Here is a 17,697-nt window from a genome sequence, read left to right on the forward strand (position 1 = left end):
TCATCTTTAAGTATGTGTATTTATATAGTTCACAACAAACCAGAGGAACAGACTGAAAAAGATAATGACAGCTTGGTTCAACCTTTTAGCTAAACAGAAATACCTTTGTGTTTTGCATCAAGAACATTCAAGTTAAAACCAGTTTGTGCTGCACATGGAGCTCTTTTCCCTTTCAAAATGTGTCTCTGATATATTAACAATACATATTTCTATATTATACATTTTTATATTCAGAAGTACATACGTTAGACTAACTTTACCTTTGTGTCTTATCTATTTGCTTTTTCTATGCTTATTGATCACAGTTGAAACTCACACAGAACCTAAATAGTAGTATGATAAACATTTTAAATACACACAACTTCATCTCACTATATTTGAAATGTAGGAAGAATGCTAAGATAACACGCTATCTGAATACAACATCGATCAGACACGTAAAACATTTGTGGAGAGCAGTGGAGCAGCAGCGAGTTGTGAGAGATCACCTGAGAGTCACAAGGCCTCGACAAACTGAATCCTAGGAGAATTGTCCTCCTCTTCCTGTTCCCGCCGTGAACCTGGCTGCCCCACTGACAGCTTCTGATTGGATGACAGGAATTCCGTGGTCCATCTCATACTGCATGGCCTACACAGAGCAACACAGATTCAACTCATTGCAAACTAACTTCTATGACCAGTACAATATGTGAGATGTATCATAAAACATCTCCAAGTAACTGTGTCAGTACAGTATGTCATATAAAGCTGAAATATTGGTATGCTAATGTGTATTGCGACAGAGAACACGACACCATTGGTAGATGCGAGTGCTCGTATATCCAAAAATTGAAGTCGTTTGAAATGTTGCCATTTTTTAATGATTTTTAAGTTTCTTTTATTTTGCATATTGACGGGCTAATGTGACATTTTATTTGTGTTTGACAGCTGTATTTGTCTGCCTGTATTGTCTCTGTTGTATCATTGTTCATGCTGCCCTTCTTGGCCAGGTCATTTTAATCTCAATGAGTCTTTTACCTGGTTAAATAAAGGATATATATATATTCTTATATCACGTCTACCTGAGTGAAAGAGGGCGCGTCGTAGCAGCTGTAGACGGCTGAGGAGCGGTCGGCCCGCAGACACTGCTGAGGGAAGCAGCTGATCTCTTCTGCTAACTGCAGCGCTGCCTGCAAAGCTGTGGTTACAACATGAAGTGAGTCCAACAGTGACACAGATTAACACACACATGGGCATATACAAGGAAATGCATTCATAATATGGGACAATCCACACAGGTGAATGTGTTAATAACCCTTCCTCTCAGCAGCAGCCTTTCTATTCTGCGTGTCCCTGCTCACAAACATGAAGCACAGGACTACATCCCCATCGGTCTTATGGAGAAACACTAAGCATCATGATGCCACACTTTGATGCCGTGTGTGTGTGTGTGTGTGTGTGTGTGTGTGTGTGTGTGTGTGTGTGTGTGTGTGTGTGTGTGTGTGTGTGTGTGTGTGTGTGTGTGTGTGTGTGTGTGTGTGTGTGTGTGTGTGTGTGTGTTTTAGTAAGCTGCTACTTCTTAGCTTCCCTCTGATGTTAAACCCGCTAGATCATCATCCTTCAGAGAGGCCAATTAGACCGAGGCTTGAATGTGGGAAGAGGAACTTCCTCAAAGAATTAAGCTAATCTTCTTTTAATGTCTAAGGGGAGTAGGGGGGAGTCAAAGATTTGCACATGGAAAGGCTTTTTTGGGATTTTAAGGATACGGGGGCATTCATGCTTTAATTTAATACAGGAAATGCTGCATTGAAATGTATGCACAGCTAAATCCTCAGACTGCTGCTGGGATGAGTGAGGAGAGCAGTGCTAATGCTGAGTTATGGCTGCAGAGTTGTTTTTTAAGTAATAATGAAAACAGATTCTCTGGAAAATAAGTACGTTGTATAGGATTTTGTCTGATCTTCACTACAATAGAGTTTCTTAAAAACTATGTTTCCTGACTAAAAATGTGTCGCAGGCCTTTTTCTCGGTGGTGTCGACATGTCTTCAAAGTGAATAACGATTTCTACTTCCCCCAGACAGATGGAGGATTCCAGCCTCCCCAATATCTGCTCTTCACATTGCTTCTTTTTTTTCAACAAATGTCCTATAATACTAACTACAATGATAATAATACATTTGATTTTATTGAGTTTAAAAAGGTACTTAAAAGGGAATAAACCGCAAAGGAAACCGCAGTTGCAGCTTATACACCATTTAATTAGATTAATAATAACAATGAACAAAGCAGGGGTGGGGTCCCATATCAAAAGGCTTTAAGGAAGTGGGTTTTGAGTGCAGTTTAAAAAGAGGGGAGTGAGGGATTTGACTTGGGAGGCGAAGGTGCGTTAAAGTATATTAGGCAGAAAAGGGAGATTGTAGATTGGTTTGTATCTGTTGGGATCTCAGGGTCAAGGCCAGGTTTTTTGAGTATAGGTGTAACAGAGGCATTTTGACGGGAGGGGGGGCAGAGACAGACAGGGAGGAGATGATTACAGAGAGGATGAGCGGGCAGAGAGCAGGGGGATGAGATGTGAGTCATGTGGAGGGGATGGGGTCCTAGGGGCAAGTGGGAGTCTTTATGCCGGGCAGTGATTTGTTGAGGTCTGAAGGGGAGTTGGGGGAGAATGAGGAGGTTGGGGGGGGCCAGTAGGTTGTAGATATTCTCAGTGTTTGCTCGGTAGAATGCCAGAAAGGAGATACATTGATCAACTGTGAAGAAGTGGGAGATCTTGTCCACAGGTTTGAAGAGCTTGTTCATTAATCTGATTGGTTGGGAGGATTTGGGTAAGATCCTGTTCTGTTTGTTGTTATGATAAAAAAAAATAAAAAAAAGTATATATATAGTCAAACGTGAAGTCAAAAGAATACGAATGTGACCAAGCATTCAATACCAATGTTTAAGAACTTCTAAATATTTTCTATACTCGCAATTGACACATATTCACATATTCAGGTGCGACACCACCAAGCCCTATCCATGGGACTGCACACATTACACAGAACCTAGACCAGGTCCAATACCTTGGCCATCAGGAACAACTCTGTTAGCCAATCCGTAGGCGAGAGCCTCCTGCGCTCCGATTGGTCGTCCAGTCAGAATCAAGTCGAGTGCTCGAGACAGTCCAATGAGACGCGGGAGCCGCACTGTGCCTCCATCGATCAGGGGAACTCCTGAAAAGAAAGAGAAGAAGTAAGAAATATATCTTTCTGTCTTGCATTTTTGATATTTATACTAAAAGTCCTCTCCCACTGCAAATCAAACATCAGGTGGTGTACGTGATATTTCATCGGTCAGCTTAATTCTGCCACATCCGATAAATAAGAACCAATCATTCAGAAAGAAATGACAGTCTAAAGATGAAAATAACTGAGTTGCAATCTTTTTTACTTTACAATTCTACACTTTCAATCACATTGGGAGATTGCTGCCAAAGTAAAGAATATTTCCAGAAAGTGGAATTGGAGGTTTTCTATAAATTACATTTAGACCTAAATGTGGATTTCTTAACTGTAAAAGGTGAGAGGAAATGTGAGGCACTGTGCCAGGGTATTTGGCTTAGGTCCCCGTGTGAAAACAGCCATAGAAACACTCGGAAAGAGATAATATATCGCTGGCATTAATCTAGGTTACAGCTGTCAGGGGAAAAAAGTTTAGAAACAATTTTACTCCTCAACTGTAACTCTGCTTTCTTTCAGTGAGTGCGTAAACTCCAACTCCTCCTAACTCTCAGTCTCACTGGACACATTTGCATTATTACCGTCCACACTAGAGAGAGAGGGATGGGGGAGAGGGGGAGAAAGGAGAGCAGAGAGAGTCCACCGCGAGGTACAGTAAGCTTCTGGCATCTGTCCTAATTTCTAAAGAGCACCAGCTGGAACTGGCATGCGTTCTACTGTTAGGGGCTCCCAAGTTCCACGCCACGATCCCGACTCTCTAATTCCTCAGAGTCGCTGATTCTATTTGACCGCCCCTTATTGAGAGCACATGTGTCGGACATGTTTTCATAACCCCAAAATCATCAAGCTAGATTTTTTTTCTTTTTTTCTCCGCCCTCTCTCATTCTGTGGGGAGTCGTGGAAATACTGTGATTCTATTCATACTCTGGGACTTCGACTCTTGCTCCGTGTCGTTCAAATAAATTAAATCGGAATACATGGAATACCAGTGTTAATGCAAGTGCGACCTCTCCGGGGGCCTGGTTGGGGCTCAAACCGTCGGCATATAATGGTTCTCCGAAAGACAGAAGATTGTGATTATGTGGGGCAGGACGGTGTCACATTGTCTCCATGAACTAGATTTTACTCATTTTTTCTGTGCTGAGCACCTTGAGACGATTAAATGCCACATAAATGACTAATTCTTTTTTCTGCAATTTCATTTTAAGAATAGCATGGATCCTTGCTGCACAGGTGTGTGTCTGGGTTTGTGTGTGAGGTTCAAGGTCTTTTCAATATTGAATCTGACAACTACTAGAAAAAAAAAGAGTGTTTCCAGGGTTTTGATGGAGCTCCGTGTCGCACTCAATTTAACTGCATTAATATCTATAAAAGTTGCCAAATCACAATTTTTTTTGTTTTTTGCCACGTAAGCATTTGCAAAAGCACTTGTAGCTCTGGTTAGAAATCATTGTTCTACTTCTCAAAGACTAGTGCAAAGAGCTTCTTTGTGTTGGGTCCAACACTATCACCCGTCACAGCAAAAGCCAGAAAGAGGAAGCGGGAGACAGGAGGCTGGATCTAAAACAGTGAGAGGAAGACAGAGCCCGACTCTAAAAGGAAAGATAAAGAGCCAGGTTGACCTCCAGTCTGTTGGCACCATCGCTATCAGCAACCGGAAGGATCTCCCTTCTTATCCGCAGCACTCGTCTCCAGCACCTCCAGCCCTCACCCTCCTCTCCGTCTGATAGTCCCGTCTCTGATGTGTCCTGTTTGCGGGAGTTTACAGAGACCTGCGCTTTGTCCCACATGAATGGGAGCTGAGAGGCTGGAAGCAACTCATTGAAGTCGTTTTAACTCAAAAGGCATGTTTGGCTTGAAAGAAGATGGCTGAGGCGGAGCGGTGGCTTCTGATCCCCTATTCCAAGATCCATAGAGGAAAATGTCTGGCGGTGATCCTGATGCTAGATAATCAGTAAGGTTTTTTTTGGGGGGGATTTGTCATTGTTGTTCTTCAGTAATGCTTAGAACATTTGGAAATGAGCCCTCTGCCTTACTTTAAAGTAGATAAGCCCAATGTCAAGACTAAGGCTTGTTATTAACAAGGTTGAACATGAGTCAGCAAAGCCTATTGTTTAATAACTAGATATAAGAGGTGGCTATCTTCCTGCATCACAGTGCCATCACAGCTTATCTGGCTGGCGTGTTGGAGAGGTCTGGGAGGGGGGGGGGGAGAGGGAACCTTGTGTTTTATCTAGCTGCTACAGAGTTGGATATAATGTGTTGTTCTGTGATAGCAGCTGAGTTCCTTTGAATACTATGAGTCACTACAAATCGTTTCAATTAGAAAATTAGGAATTTTGGTTTCCATTCCTTTTATTTAAAATATTTGTCTATTCTTCAGTCACGTTTAGCAAGAGGCAAAAATGCAAACAAACCCACAGAACCGCAAACGTTCAATATGAAATGTTATAACAGATATAACTACTACCACTTCTGATAGGACAGTTAAATGCACACTGGCTTTCTTAAAAAAAAACATTACTACCTTTTATTAAAGTGAAGTTACTGTGCTTAAATTGGTATCAAAAGACATGAGACACAATCTTGTGATAAGAGATGAAACCAGCAGTGACGCACAGACACGATGGGGCATTAAGCGGGGGCCTTCATTTTAATCTAAATGTTATACTTGTGAAGTTCGAATTCCAAGACAAAAATATAAACACGTGGCAAACCACTCAAAATGGCTTCACTTCTTTTCCTCGTTGGAGTAGGTGTCTCCAGGAGCACATTTTGTCGCGATGACACACATTCTCAGACTCACAAGATGAAAACAATACCTCACGGCTGCGGCTGGGAAAGAGGTTAATCGATGGGTTTTTTAACCGCAGCAATAAATACTGAAGATCAGGTCTGTTTGGTCGGATTTTGGTACAAACATAACCATTCTTGTTGTAAAATGACAAGCTTTGCTCAGTATTTCAAATCAAAACCTTGAATCTCTAGCAGCTGAACCTCGCTTCTCTGCAGCTGACCTCTTGTAAAATTAGGAAGCCAAAAGCGGAACAGTATCATTTTTACTACGCGATTTTAGTGCCAAAGTCTTACGAAAGGAGAGATCACATCCGACATCTACAGCTTCTAATAACCTGAGAACAAGAGTGCGAAACACGGTGCAGTGAGGTGTTCCCGTGTGCTGCTGGCATCCTCACCACATCAAAGTAAAACCACTACAATGACCTCCCATGATGAGGGTAATGCGATTAAGTTTGATGTGGATTAACAATTTCCGGACAATTCCAGACTAAAATGGATAAAAGGGGGGGGGGGGGGGAAAAGCAGACTTTCAAACGGAAGCTTACTTTGAAATCCTCACAAAAAATTAAGGAAAATAGCTGCACTGGGCTGGGTCGAACGCGAGCGCCACACAGTTAACTTGATTTCATGTATTTAGCCCACTGAGTGAACACCAGGGCTGTGCATTCTCTAGTTTGCAGAGCAGCATCATACGAGACCACCATGGCAGCAAACAGCACCTTCAAACAGGAGAATGGCTGGAGAACAGATCTATCAAATCACAAGACAGAACAAAAAGGACATCATAGTTTAAACATCCCATATCATGAGCCCAGGCTGTCCCCAAGTAACTTCAGGTGAGGCACAATGTTTGCACATGATTTGTCTTTAAATGAATATGAAGCTATTTGTAAATATCCACATCAGTGTATCCACTTAAAATGTTATCACTACAAACAACTGCTCTATCCAGTCACTCCTAATGAAAACGTTTTAAAAGGTCGGTTTTGAAGAGAGACCATGTGGTCACTGGACTATGTCATTCAGTTTCAAACTCACGGAGCGGTGTTTGAATTGGCCGATGGTATGTCGGCTTTGGACGGAGGTTTGACTTCGATTCAACATGTGGCTTCTTCTTATTTGGCACTCTACGTCTGTCCCTCGTCCAGGTATGAGACAGGACTTATAGCTGTGAAGAAGAAGAAGAGAAATGGAGGACACACTGCTATGACTTATGGCTTGAGGGGTCTTTATTTGGCGGTTGACTTCAAACTGGAAAATCAGAGGAGCGCTATCCTAACAATCCTGGACAACCTCCACGCTCGCCTGATTTAGCCTCACCACCAAAAGAAAGATCCTTGAATGAAGTATTAGTGAACTATTTTAAGTTTCCTTTTCCGGTGCCAACTATTTTTTTTTGCTTTGTAATGTTCCTCTGGGTTCAGGAACCAGAATAACATCAGGGAATTAGGTAAGCACGGTGGTTTTTCATTCAGGTCTCTCAAAATCCAACGAGCACTAGACACTAATACCAGACTCCCGTGACGCAACCATCTCCTCCTTCTCATTTCCTCCTCGGCGAGGCAGAGGGGCCCCAGACAGGAAGCCGCAGGTTCGGCAGCCAATCACGTGCCAGAAAGCTGTCAGATCCTTCTGGTTGCTATTGGCCCACATCAGAGCGGTGCAGAGAGCCTCTGGGTTTTTTGACTCCAAAGCCACCAGGGATTCCCTCCGGCTGCTGCCATCTGTGCCCGACCCCAAAACGGTTACAGAATTCAACCATTAAAAGGAAACAATCTGTAAGAAACACGGGATCTTTAAATAAACTGTGCTACCCACGGAGCAGTGCTACTTTTGATGTAAATGGGGAGGGAAGTTCGGTTTTTCAATTGATTAATGTTTGGAAAATGCACTTTATTTCCACTGCTAATAGGTTTTTTCCAGACTTACTTTAGGTCTTATGTATATTGTCTCATTGTGTAATGCAGCCTTCATTAAATCTGGTAAGTAAGTATTGAGACTTCACTAACTACAGCTTCAGGAAGGTGATGGTTGTGTATCATACAGCTAGGTAGTGTATGTGTATACAAAGGCTGAAAACCAGCAGTCTAAGTTATACTCACTCTGCTCAATGCACATCTGAAAAACCACAGCGGTTTCAACTAAGCTGGGGAAACGAGTCAAATGTGTTGACAAACAAGCCAAAAGATATGTGGCAATCAACATGGAGAGAATTAATGACTGGGAGGAAATGTGCAACTTAAATGTGTCGAAACCACAGTAACGCTAATTTCTGCCTCCCAAACATAGTTTTGAGCTGATGGAAGAAGTGCAGGCTCCCTAATGGGACATGCAGAGTTTAGACTGAGGTCCTTAAATCTGTTAAAAGAAGTTTGTCACTATTCAGCTTCTCCAGTGTCAACTAAGCTGCACTGTTATCTGCAATCCTGGTGTATTCCTGCTTCTCTTTTGGTTTCTGACAAAGAGCTAAGATGCCGTAAACATAAACAGCAGGTAACAAAGAATGTATAGGGGGAAGCATTGTAATAAATAAAGCTGGTTATATTTTGAATCTTTTTTACAAGTGCTGTTATAATACCAGCATCTCAGGACTGCCACCAAAAGTATTTATTCATAATTTTTATAAATATAAACATATTTGTCTTAGATATAGTCAAACAGCTCCTACACTGAGGAGCGACTCTGCAGAGAGAATGGAGCGTGGCCTGGCCCTGAAGCCATGCCACCAGAGAGAGAGACAGAGAGACAGAGAGACGGACAGACAGAGAGACAGAGAGACAGACAGACGGACAGACAGAGAGACGGACAGACAGACAGACAGACATACAGACAAACAGAGACAGACAGACAGAGAAACAGACAGACAGAGAGACAGAGAGACAGACAAACAGACATACAGACAGATAGACAGACACAGACAGACAGACAGACAAACAGACAGAGAGACAGACAGACAGACAGACAGACAGACAGACAGACAGACAGACAGACAGAGAGACAGACAGACAGACGGAGAGACAGAGACACAGACAAACAGACAGACAGACAGACAGACAGACAGACAGACAGACAGACAGACAGACAGACAGACAGACAGACAGACAGACAGACAGACGGAGAGACAGAGACACAGACAAACAGACAGACAGACAGACAGACAGACAGACAGACAGACAGACAGACAGACAGACAGACAGACAGAGACACAGACAGACAGACAGACAGACAGACAGACAGACAGACAGAAAGACAGACAGACGGAGAGACAGAGACACAGACAAACAGACAGACAGACAGACAGACAGACAGACAGAGAGACAGACAGACAGACAGACAGACAGACAGACAGACAGACAGACAGACAGAGACACAGACAGACAGACAGACAGACAGACAGAGAGACAGACAGACAGACAGACAGACAGACAGACAGACAGACAGACAGACAGAGAGACAGAGAGAGAGACAGACAGACAGACAGACAGACAGACAGACAGACAGACAGACAGACAGACAGACAGGGGCACTGCTAGGATGCTCTCCTGTAAATTACAGGCCTGAGAAGATAAGCCCTGCATGTTTACACTCTAAATCTAGAACTGCCAGTAAATTATAGTACAACAGTTTTATTTATAAACACCATGGTTGTATTTCAAACCCTCCAGAACCATGGCTAAAGCGATGAGCAACAGTCCAACACGAGCTACTTTTACAAAGTGAAGTCAGCCACGACGTCCTGGGATCAGGATTAGCTTGAAGTGTTTACAGCAGAAGATGCAAAGTACTACTTGTTCTTTTGAAACTATAGCCGAGTCAGCGGGCAGGCCATGCCAGTAAGCTGCGAGGAAAGGAAAATGTTGTTTATGAGGAAATTGTGACACATAAATAATATGCAAGCCCTGTTCAGCCCCGCAGTGGAAACCTGGCAGTGGGTCGCTTCCTTTCCTACTTATCAAGACTGCCCAGCAGACTGGGGCCGCGATGCCAAAAGGTCACGGTCACCGGTGTTATCGCACTACGACGCCGCGCTCGGACACAAACAAGAAGGCTAGGCTGATAACAGAGGACGGGGTAACGATGTTAGAAAATAGAAACAGCGTCAACTTCCTGGCATTAGGAGACAGATGATGCATGCAAAGACAAACACAACCATATTTTCATGGACAGATATAATTATATGAGCAGATACACAAAGGCTTAAGGAGCAGCAAAACAGAGAATGGGGGGGGGGGGGGGACTATGCCCGTTACTACAGTGGTAGTAGTAATAGTGGAAGAAGCAACAATGTATACTGTAAGAGTATATGAGTTTATTCAGTCAGTCATGTTGTGATAAGGCTTGATATATGTTCTAGGTGTATTTAATAATGTGGAATTATCATTTCCCCAATTAAAATAAACCAATACATTAAATCAGGGGTGTCAAACTCAAGGCCCGGGGGCCAAATCCGGCCCACGACTTCATTTTATGTGGCCCCTCAAGAGCTTGCAAAGAATATAATATGTTTATTATACGGTTACATGCCACTTTACGGAAGCACGTTGCCCATAAACTACATGTCCCACAATGCATCTCAAATTCGACTTTTTCTCAGAATTTGACTTTTTTTTCAACCAGCATTTTTTCCTCAGAATTTTGCTTTTTTGTCCAAATATGCCTTTTTTCTTAGAATTAGCCTTTTCCCATAGATTTATTTTTCAAAACGGCACTTCTTTTTTTGTTTTTCCAGAATGTGGCTTTTCTTTTAAAATCATATTGTGACATTCTCACTGAAGAGACTTGCAATTATTTGCCCTAGACTTCTGCTTTCAGACGTAGTTAATTATGAAGTTATTACCCTTGCCGATAATAATCCAATGCAGAGGCAATAATGTAATATAACACATTATTATATTCAATATTGATATATGTCTTTTTATATAGTCTTAAAGTTACAACCGGCCCTTTGAGTGCAACCATAATGCTGGTGTGGCCGGTGATGAAATTGAGTTTGACACCCGTGCATTAAATGAAAGAGGTACTGAGTAGACAAGTAGAGAGATGTATTTAAGTAGTTGTGGATGTATAGCAATTATCATTTTCCGGACAAGTTTCGTTCTTTTTTAAAAGAGAAAAATATCCAACAAAAATTGAGAAATGTTAAGAAGTAAAATTTGCTAAAAGATCAAATCTGAGACAGTACAGGAGCCTGCAGCAATAGAAATGTATTTATAAAACTGACTGAAGCAGGCTTGTGACCTGAGGGACTTCATGCTGGACAGCAACATAAACCTGGGCAGAGAAAGTGAAAAAGCAGTGCTTGCACACCCTTCATTATCACCAGTGAGTTGCCCTTAAGCGAGTTCCTAAACCCCTCAGCAGATCGGGTGTAGCTTCTCAGGGCCAAACAGATCACACTGTGGTTGTATTGATCAGCTTTTGGGTTTGTATGTGTGTAACTGTGTCTATGCCAGAAGGCCTTCTTAAAAAGACGCTGCTGCGTTCAGTGAAAATCACCGTGAATAAAAAAGTTATGAACAAAAAAGTAGTACTATCGTCCAACCACCACAACTGTTAGTTAGCAGCAGTAAGGTCCGCAGCAGCGTGAGGTGGCAGACTCACCAAACCTGCGACAGAACACCCCCATGACGGCGCTCTCCTCCACCAGCCTCAGGTCTGCCAGCAGAGCCAGCTCCAGGCCTCCAGCCACCGCGAAGCCACTGACGGCTGCTATCAGCGGCTTCGACAGCTGCAGGCGGGACGGGCCCTGGAGGGAAATAACAGATTAGTCCATCAAAGCACACACTGCAGAGGAGGAATACACCTTGTTAACACTGCTTCCTGTAGGAAATATACACTGTAAGGTATATTTGAACCATCTATATATATATGAAGGCATGTTTTCTTTTATTTGATGCTTTTGGACCTCTTGGATTTCCATGGTTTATATAGGACTAACAAATGATCTGAGTTCTGGCTGTTGCTGAACAAATGAAGCCCTGTGTACTCTGTGAGGGACCCAGTGCTATCATTTTCTGCTCAGGAGGTCCTCTCCATCCCAAAGACTTTACTTGTAGCTTGCAGGAGATATATTACACCATAATCCGTATTTGTTGTCAAGTGATAGCAGTGTGCTGGAGATGAGGACTTTCTGCACACACACCGCTGTAGATATGGAGGCACTTCCCAAACCACCATTTCCACCACTGCCTGTCTTCACAAACTCTTAAAAAGGTATTCACGATCATTAGGCATCACATTTTCTGGTTTTATGGTAAAACACGAGCCCTCCTGTAAGAGTGTAAGGAAATATAGAACACCACACACACACACACACACACACACACACACACACACACACACACACACACACACACACACACACACACACACACACACACACACACACACACACACACACACACACACACACACACACACACACACACACACACACACACACACACACACACACACACACACACACACACACACACACACACACACACACACACACACACACACACACACACACACACACACACACACACAGCTCACCATCGGACCGGGACCCTTGGTGACATCTTGCTCCAATTTGAGGGAGGCTGTGTGATTGGCCAGCTCTTTCAGATCATAACCAGCGCAGAAATTCCCTCCTGGAGGAGACCACAAAATTACAAAGTATGGCAGATGGAAAGTCAGAGAGGAAGGGAAAATGATGAGGATGAAAAAAAGGTTGAGCTGGAGTCCGCGGGCTGCAATTTGGAGAGCTGCTCGCTTTTGGAAGGCTGGCACACAAAAGCTTCTCTTCCCTAAAGAGGCCAATGCAGTCACAAATCACGCATGTGCTCCAACACATGTGCACATACACAATATCCTCATTAATGGAAGACTAACATACTCCGACCACAACCCCTTCCGTTGGATTCATGTGGTAATACAACATTACCCATGAGGCCTACAAACACTATGTCACAGTCTCAGGCAGGGACTCATACAATCCTCCTCTCTCCGTAATGTTGCAGTAATGAAAATGATTATAACGAACGCATATGCCAGCGACACCCATCGACTGGGAGCTTTGATTACAGCTGTGGGTCAACACAGGGCAATTATAGAGAAACTGTGCGTCATGCTGTTTATGGGAGCAGAGATGTGACACAGCCCCATAAACCTTGATCGAGACAAAAAAAGAGAGCTGTGAAGAGCTGGTGCATTCTGGGAAGATCTTAAAGCATCATTTAAACTTTGAAGGAGGTTTGTGAATGAACTGAGGGGCCAAACTGAGATGTATGGGCAATGATTGTGAAACGAGGCTGTTGTTATACGGGTTCAAGATTGTTTTATCCAAAATATATTTTTTAAAAGCATGACACACACATTTCCAAATAAAAGTAGTTAATTGAAATTATTTTAAGCCGCTTCAGCTTCAGGCTCTAAATGTTGAATGGAACGGATCATTGTAACTGTTCAAAACAAATAAAAAGCCTGCATTGAAGTGGTTATTTAGATAATAGTATGCAAATATTAAATATATAAATGTTTTCATTTCAATTTTCAAATGTTTTCAAATGTCCTGTTCTCTAATACTAAGAGATTTGATTGTATTTCGTCTAATACAACTACATGCATGTTGCCGTTTTTCATTTCTTTGACCTCTGAAAGATGTTAGATTCAATGTGTTTTATGAGGGCTTCCTCTCACTTCAGATGAACATGTGCCGTAGTGACGCAGCCAGACTTCTGATCGTACCTGTCCACTAACGCCCACTGAAATCCGAATCCCAAACGCTCCAAATATGTGCCAGCATATTCAGAAAAACCTGCAGAAAGCAATTACTCTTAATTTCACGGGTTCAAAAAAACATATCGACACTGAAAAACGAGAGGCGAGAGTGTGATTGTGTTGGCGCTAATTTGAACAAAATGGATCCCTTATGTTTTCAGAGGGTATAGCCAAAATAGAACCTCTCTGCTTGTCATCTTATAGCACAGACAGACGGCTAATCACCTCTGAAGGTCAGTCTCCTGGTTATAGTGGGGCTGCAACACAGGACAACCTGCTGACAGGAATGTGTGGGGAGACGATTAAAAGCACATTACAGACATAGTGGGAATCACAGAAGAGCCCTTTTAGCTGGAGCGACCTACTGTGCAGCTCATTGCTAACCCATTTAACACGAGCTAATTACTCTCCAACCCCCACACTGTTTTCTGTTCACAGCTGAGACTAGTGGCACCCTGCAGCCGTCATCTGGAGAGGCTCCAACCTCTGAAGTACCAAACAAAGTATATACTTGTCTCTGTAGGCCACGGTGCACTTCATACAGCAGGTTGATCCAGGTTGAAGACATTATTTCCACTGGGGGAAGGAGGTCATTCAGTGTGTGTGATGATTATTTTGAGAGGTATTAGGAGCCCTGGCATGATTCTGGCTCTGGGCGGCTGACACAGTGCAGGCCACCTCGCAGGTGTGTGTGTGTGTGTTTTTTGTGTGTGTGCACTCGGTTCGGTCACTTCGGCACTTCGGGTAGATCTAAGGACTTCGAGGAGCAAAGGCTGGAAAAAAAGACGCAGAGGAAGAATGTGACGCAGGGAAGGTTTGAAGGCAGAGGAGAGGAAGAGATGAAGAGCTGAGAAGCTTCAGTGACAATCCTGTGACTTTCCATAACTGCGTCAGAACATGAGCCACAATGTTCTCCCCCTCTGGTTTGAAAGTATTTTTGGCCCATGGATGTGCTAGTGTACCGGGCTGCAATAACATTTCCGCTGGTTGGATAATAAAGTTTGACTTGACAAAAAGAATATTCTAAAAAGGGGTTAACAGTCTGGTTTCCTTCACTTCGAAAACCAGGAAGTTAGGTGAAATACATTTTCACAAAAACAAATTCTCTAACATAAAATACAATAACTTCCGTTCCCTGATTTTCTCTTTAGACATAGGTTTAGAAAATATGCTTTTTCACTTTCCTTGCCCAGAGTTATGTGATTAGATCAATGCCACACGGTCAATGTGAGGCTGGAGTATGAGGATTGTCATTACTGCAACGCAGCCAAACAATCAGCGGAGACTCCAGGAAGTGACTGCTCCTGGCAAAGAAATACTGTCCGGCATGTAATACTCCATTAAACCACAACTTGTTTTTAGAACAAACAAGATATAAGAAGCAGTGAGGTTTAGACGTTCTGCTAGCTGGCCAGAAGCTGTTATTTTATAATGATTCCAGTCTTTCTGCTAAGCTAAGCTAAGCTAAGCTAAGCTAAGCTAAGCTAAGCTAACTCGTTGCTGGCAGTAGTTTGAAATGTAGACTTAACGAGGTGTTCGATCATCTCGTCAATCGCTTTGCATTTAAGGAAATAAGCATATTTTACAAAAAACTATTACTTGCAGGTGTAAGGCTCTCGAGTGTGTGATATAACGAGAACCTCTGACCATTTGTGGATCTGAAATCTTAAAGAATTAGGTTCAAATGAATACAGGAAGGGATAAGAAATCCTAGAAGAAAATGAGATGAACCCCTCCGTAGCATGTCTGTAAGTTATCTGTGAAGTCAAGTACCTCCGTTTCATCCTTCCTTTCTTTCAATATCTTACCTTTCCCATGCAGGACAGCCACGTTTAAGTCTGGGTCCCGGTCGAAGGCCTCCAGCTCCTCCAGCAGACGCCTCGCCGTCTCCTGGTTCACCGCATTACGCACCTCGGGACGGTTTATTGCCACGGAAACCACAGCCCCTCTGCGCTCTGTGACCACGGTCTGTCCCGCAACTGATGACAAAGAATGCAGAGACGCAGACCAACATGGACCACAACACTCAGACCCAGAGACATAAAAGGTTTAACGTCCACTGTAGGAGGCATGCAGATGGAATGTTAATAGGTTTATGTGGACAGATATCTCTGACAGGCAGTGAAACAATGAGAAGAGATGGTTTGGATTGATGTGAAGACCTTGGCTCTCGCTCTGTCTCAGTGTGTGTTTATTCTGTAAGTGTGTGTGAGTTTGCCAGTGGCTGTGGCTTGAGGTTGCAGCAGGCATTTGACCTGACATTGTTTAGGCTCCTCCGAGGGAATCCAACTGTCAACCAAAGGAACAAAGCTACAAAACGCATTAACCTCGCTCACACTGCTATTCTAGAAGAATGGACCGCTAAACAAAAGCCAGTGAATTGATGGAGAGGGAAAAGGCAATTTGTCTCAGGCAGGCCTTTCTACTCTGCTACACCTCAAACTAATTATCACACAGTGGATTGTGTGCAAAGCAGTGGAACCGTGTTTACTACCTGTGTATAGGGTCGTTTTGCTTTTTTAACATTACAGTTATACTTTAGCACCAAGTTTAAGCAACATGCATTGGAGGGGGAGAGCAGATAACATGTTAGTCAAATAATTGTCACTTATTAGCAAAATTAGCACCAAACTATTTCGTGAATTTAAAACGTGTTCTCAACTATTTTGAAAATGTAGTTAAGGCATTCATTTTAGAAGCAAAAGAAAGACAATTATTTGGTTTCGCCTTTCAATTTTTTTTAAAATAAACTGCTTTCCTTATATTGATTTATTGAACAATTGTTCTTGAGTGGGGGTTTGAATATACTACATTCAACAATTCAACATGTCACAATATTTAACTTCCTCCAAAGACAAAAAACTAACAATTATAATAATAAATAATGTAGATACATAATATACATATATATATATAACACTAATAATAAATTAAATATAAACATTACATGTATCATACAATATACAACATTAACACCAACCTTTGTTAGGAAAGCAACCATTGTTTTAAAATGGCAGAAAACCCACAGGTGGGACTAACGACCTCATTAAGTAAATGAATTACACCTGAGCTTGTTCCTCAGTATCTTTGACGTCATTTTAAGGTTGAGTTCAGGGGAGTGGAAATGTAAGCCTCCGTTTAATTATATAACGCCTCTTCTCTCAACATCTTCAAAATCAACCCTTAAAACTCATCTGTTCAACATCGCCTTCCAACAATAACTCACCCCCCCCCCCCCCCCCCCGCCCCCCCACTGACACTTCCATTTCTGCCCCCTGTTTTTTTATGTCTTGTCCTTGTATGTTTCTTTGTAAAGCGACCTTGAGGTTATGAAAGGCGCTATATGAATTCAAGTTATTATTATTATTATACAAGTGTGGACATTATGTGCCATAAGTAAGCTCTAAATTGTGTAGTTTTAGATAAAATATTGCTTTAAAGACCTATGGTTGAAATGAAGTGTGCCAATCAGGTGCCAATATATATACTGATATTATTGCAGGCTCTGGTGCCTCCCATTGACACTGTTGAGTAACTGCATGTTTCCACACATACCTGTTTCTGAGTGTTCACCTCCTGTTGCACTGCTGTAGGACTTAACTGGACACAACATCGCTTTTATCGCCTGTCCAAATGTTTTACTGCGAAAAGAAGCCGTTAACATTGATGTCGAAAAGTGTTTTAGCGCCATTTGCTAACTCACTCATGAAACACTAGAAGCTCTAGCTTAATACATAAACACGTTAAACGCATTGACTGACAACAATTACTAGTATTACTTTTTATTCAAACGCAGTATGCTAACTTTCAACACAACTCTAATAAACGGGTGTAACAGTGTTTTATTCCCCACAACAACAAGGAAACAAAGGTTCCGTGTTGGTGCATTGCGGTGGTACACACTCCAAACGTCCAGCAGATGGCGACATTGAGCCA

General features: G+C 42.5%; 1 protein-coding gene across 2 annotated transcripts; it reads right to left on the reverse strand.

The window, feature by feature from the left end:
• LOC307026245 (enoyl-CoA hydratase EchA19) lies at window positions 1–17,613 on the reverse strand. 2 transcript variants are annotated; one of them, XM_079661483.1, is made up of 7 exons: window positions 17,317–17,613; window positions 15,570–15,740; window positions 12,535–12,632; window positions 11,599–11,743; window positions 3,043–3,192; window positions 1,062–1,177; window positions 1–628 (listed from the first exon to the last, which is right to left on the reverse strand). In XM_079661483.1, exons 1-7 carry the CDS (start codon window positions 17,450–17,452, stop codon window positions 521–523), a joined length of 924 nt encoding a protein of 307 aa, XP_079517609.1. In that variant the 5' UTR covers window positions 17,453–17,613; the 3' UTR covers window positions 1–520. The 2 variants fall into 2 exon arrangements, with proteins under 2 accessions (XP_079517609.1, XP_079517610.1); XM_079661484.1 differs by lacking the exon at window positions 17,317–17,613 and adding an exon at window positions 16,742–16,777 and having other exon boundaries at window positions 15,570–15,786.
• Between the last annotated feature and the right edge of the window lie 84 nt (window positions 17,614–17,697).

This window comes from Notothenia rossii, assembly GCF_949606895.1.
Source record: "Notothenia rossii genome assembly, chromosome: 12".
Taxonomy (NCBI): Eukaryota; Metazoa; Chordata; class Actinopteri; order Perciformes; family Nototheniidae; genus Notothenia; species Notothenia rossii.

Coding starts and splice junctions, on each gene's coding strand:
- LOC307026245 (XM_079661483.1), bottom strand. CDS start 17,452: ATGGCGCTAAAACACTTTTCGACATCAATGTTAACGGCTTCTTTTCGC. Junction 12,633..15,569: donor GGCTGTCCTGCATGGGAAAG/GTAAGATATTGA, acceptor GGTCTCCTCCAG/GAGGGAATTTCTGCGCTGGT. Junction 11,744..12,534: donor CCAAGGGTCCCGGTCCGATG/GTGAGCTGTGTG, acceptor ATTTCCCTCCAG/GGCCCGTCCCGCCTGCAGCT.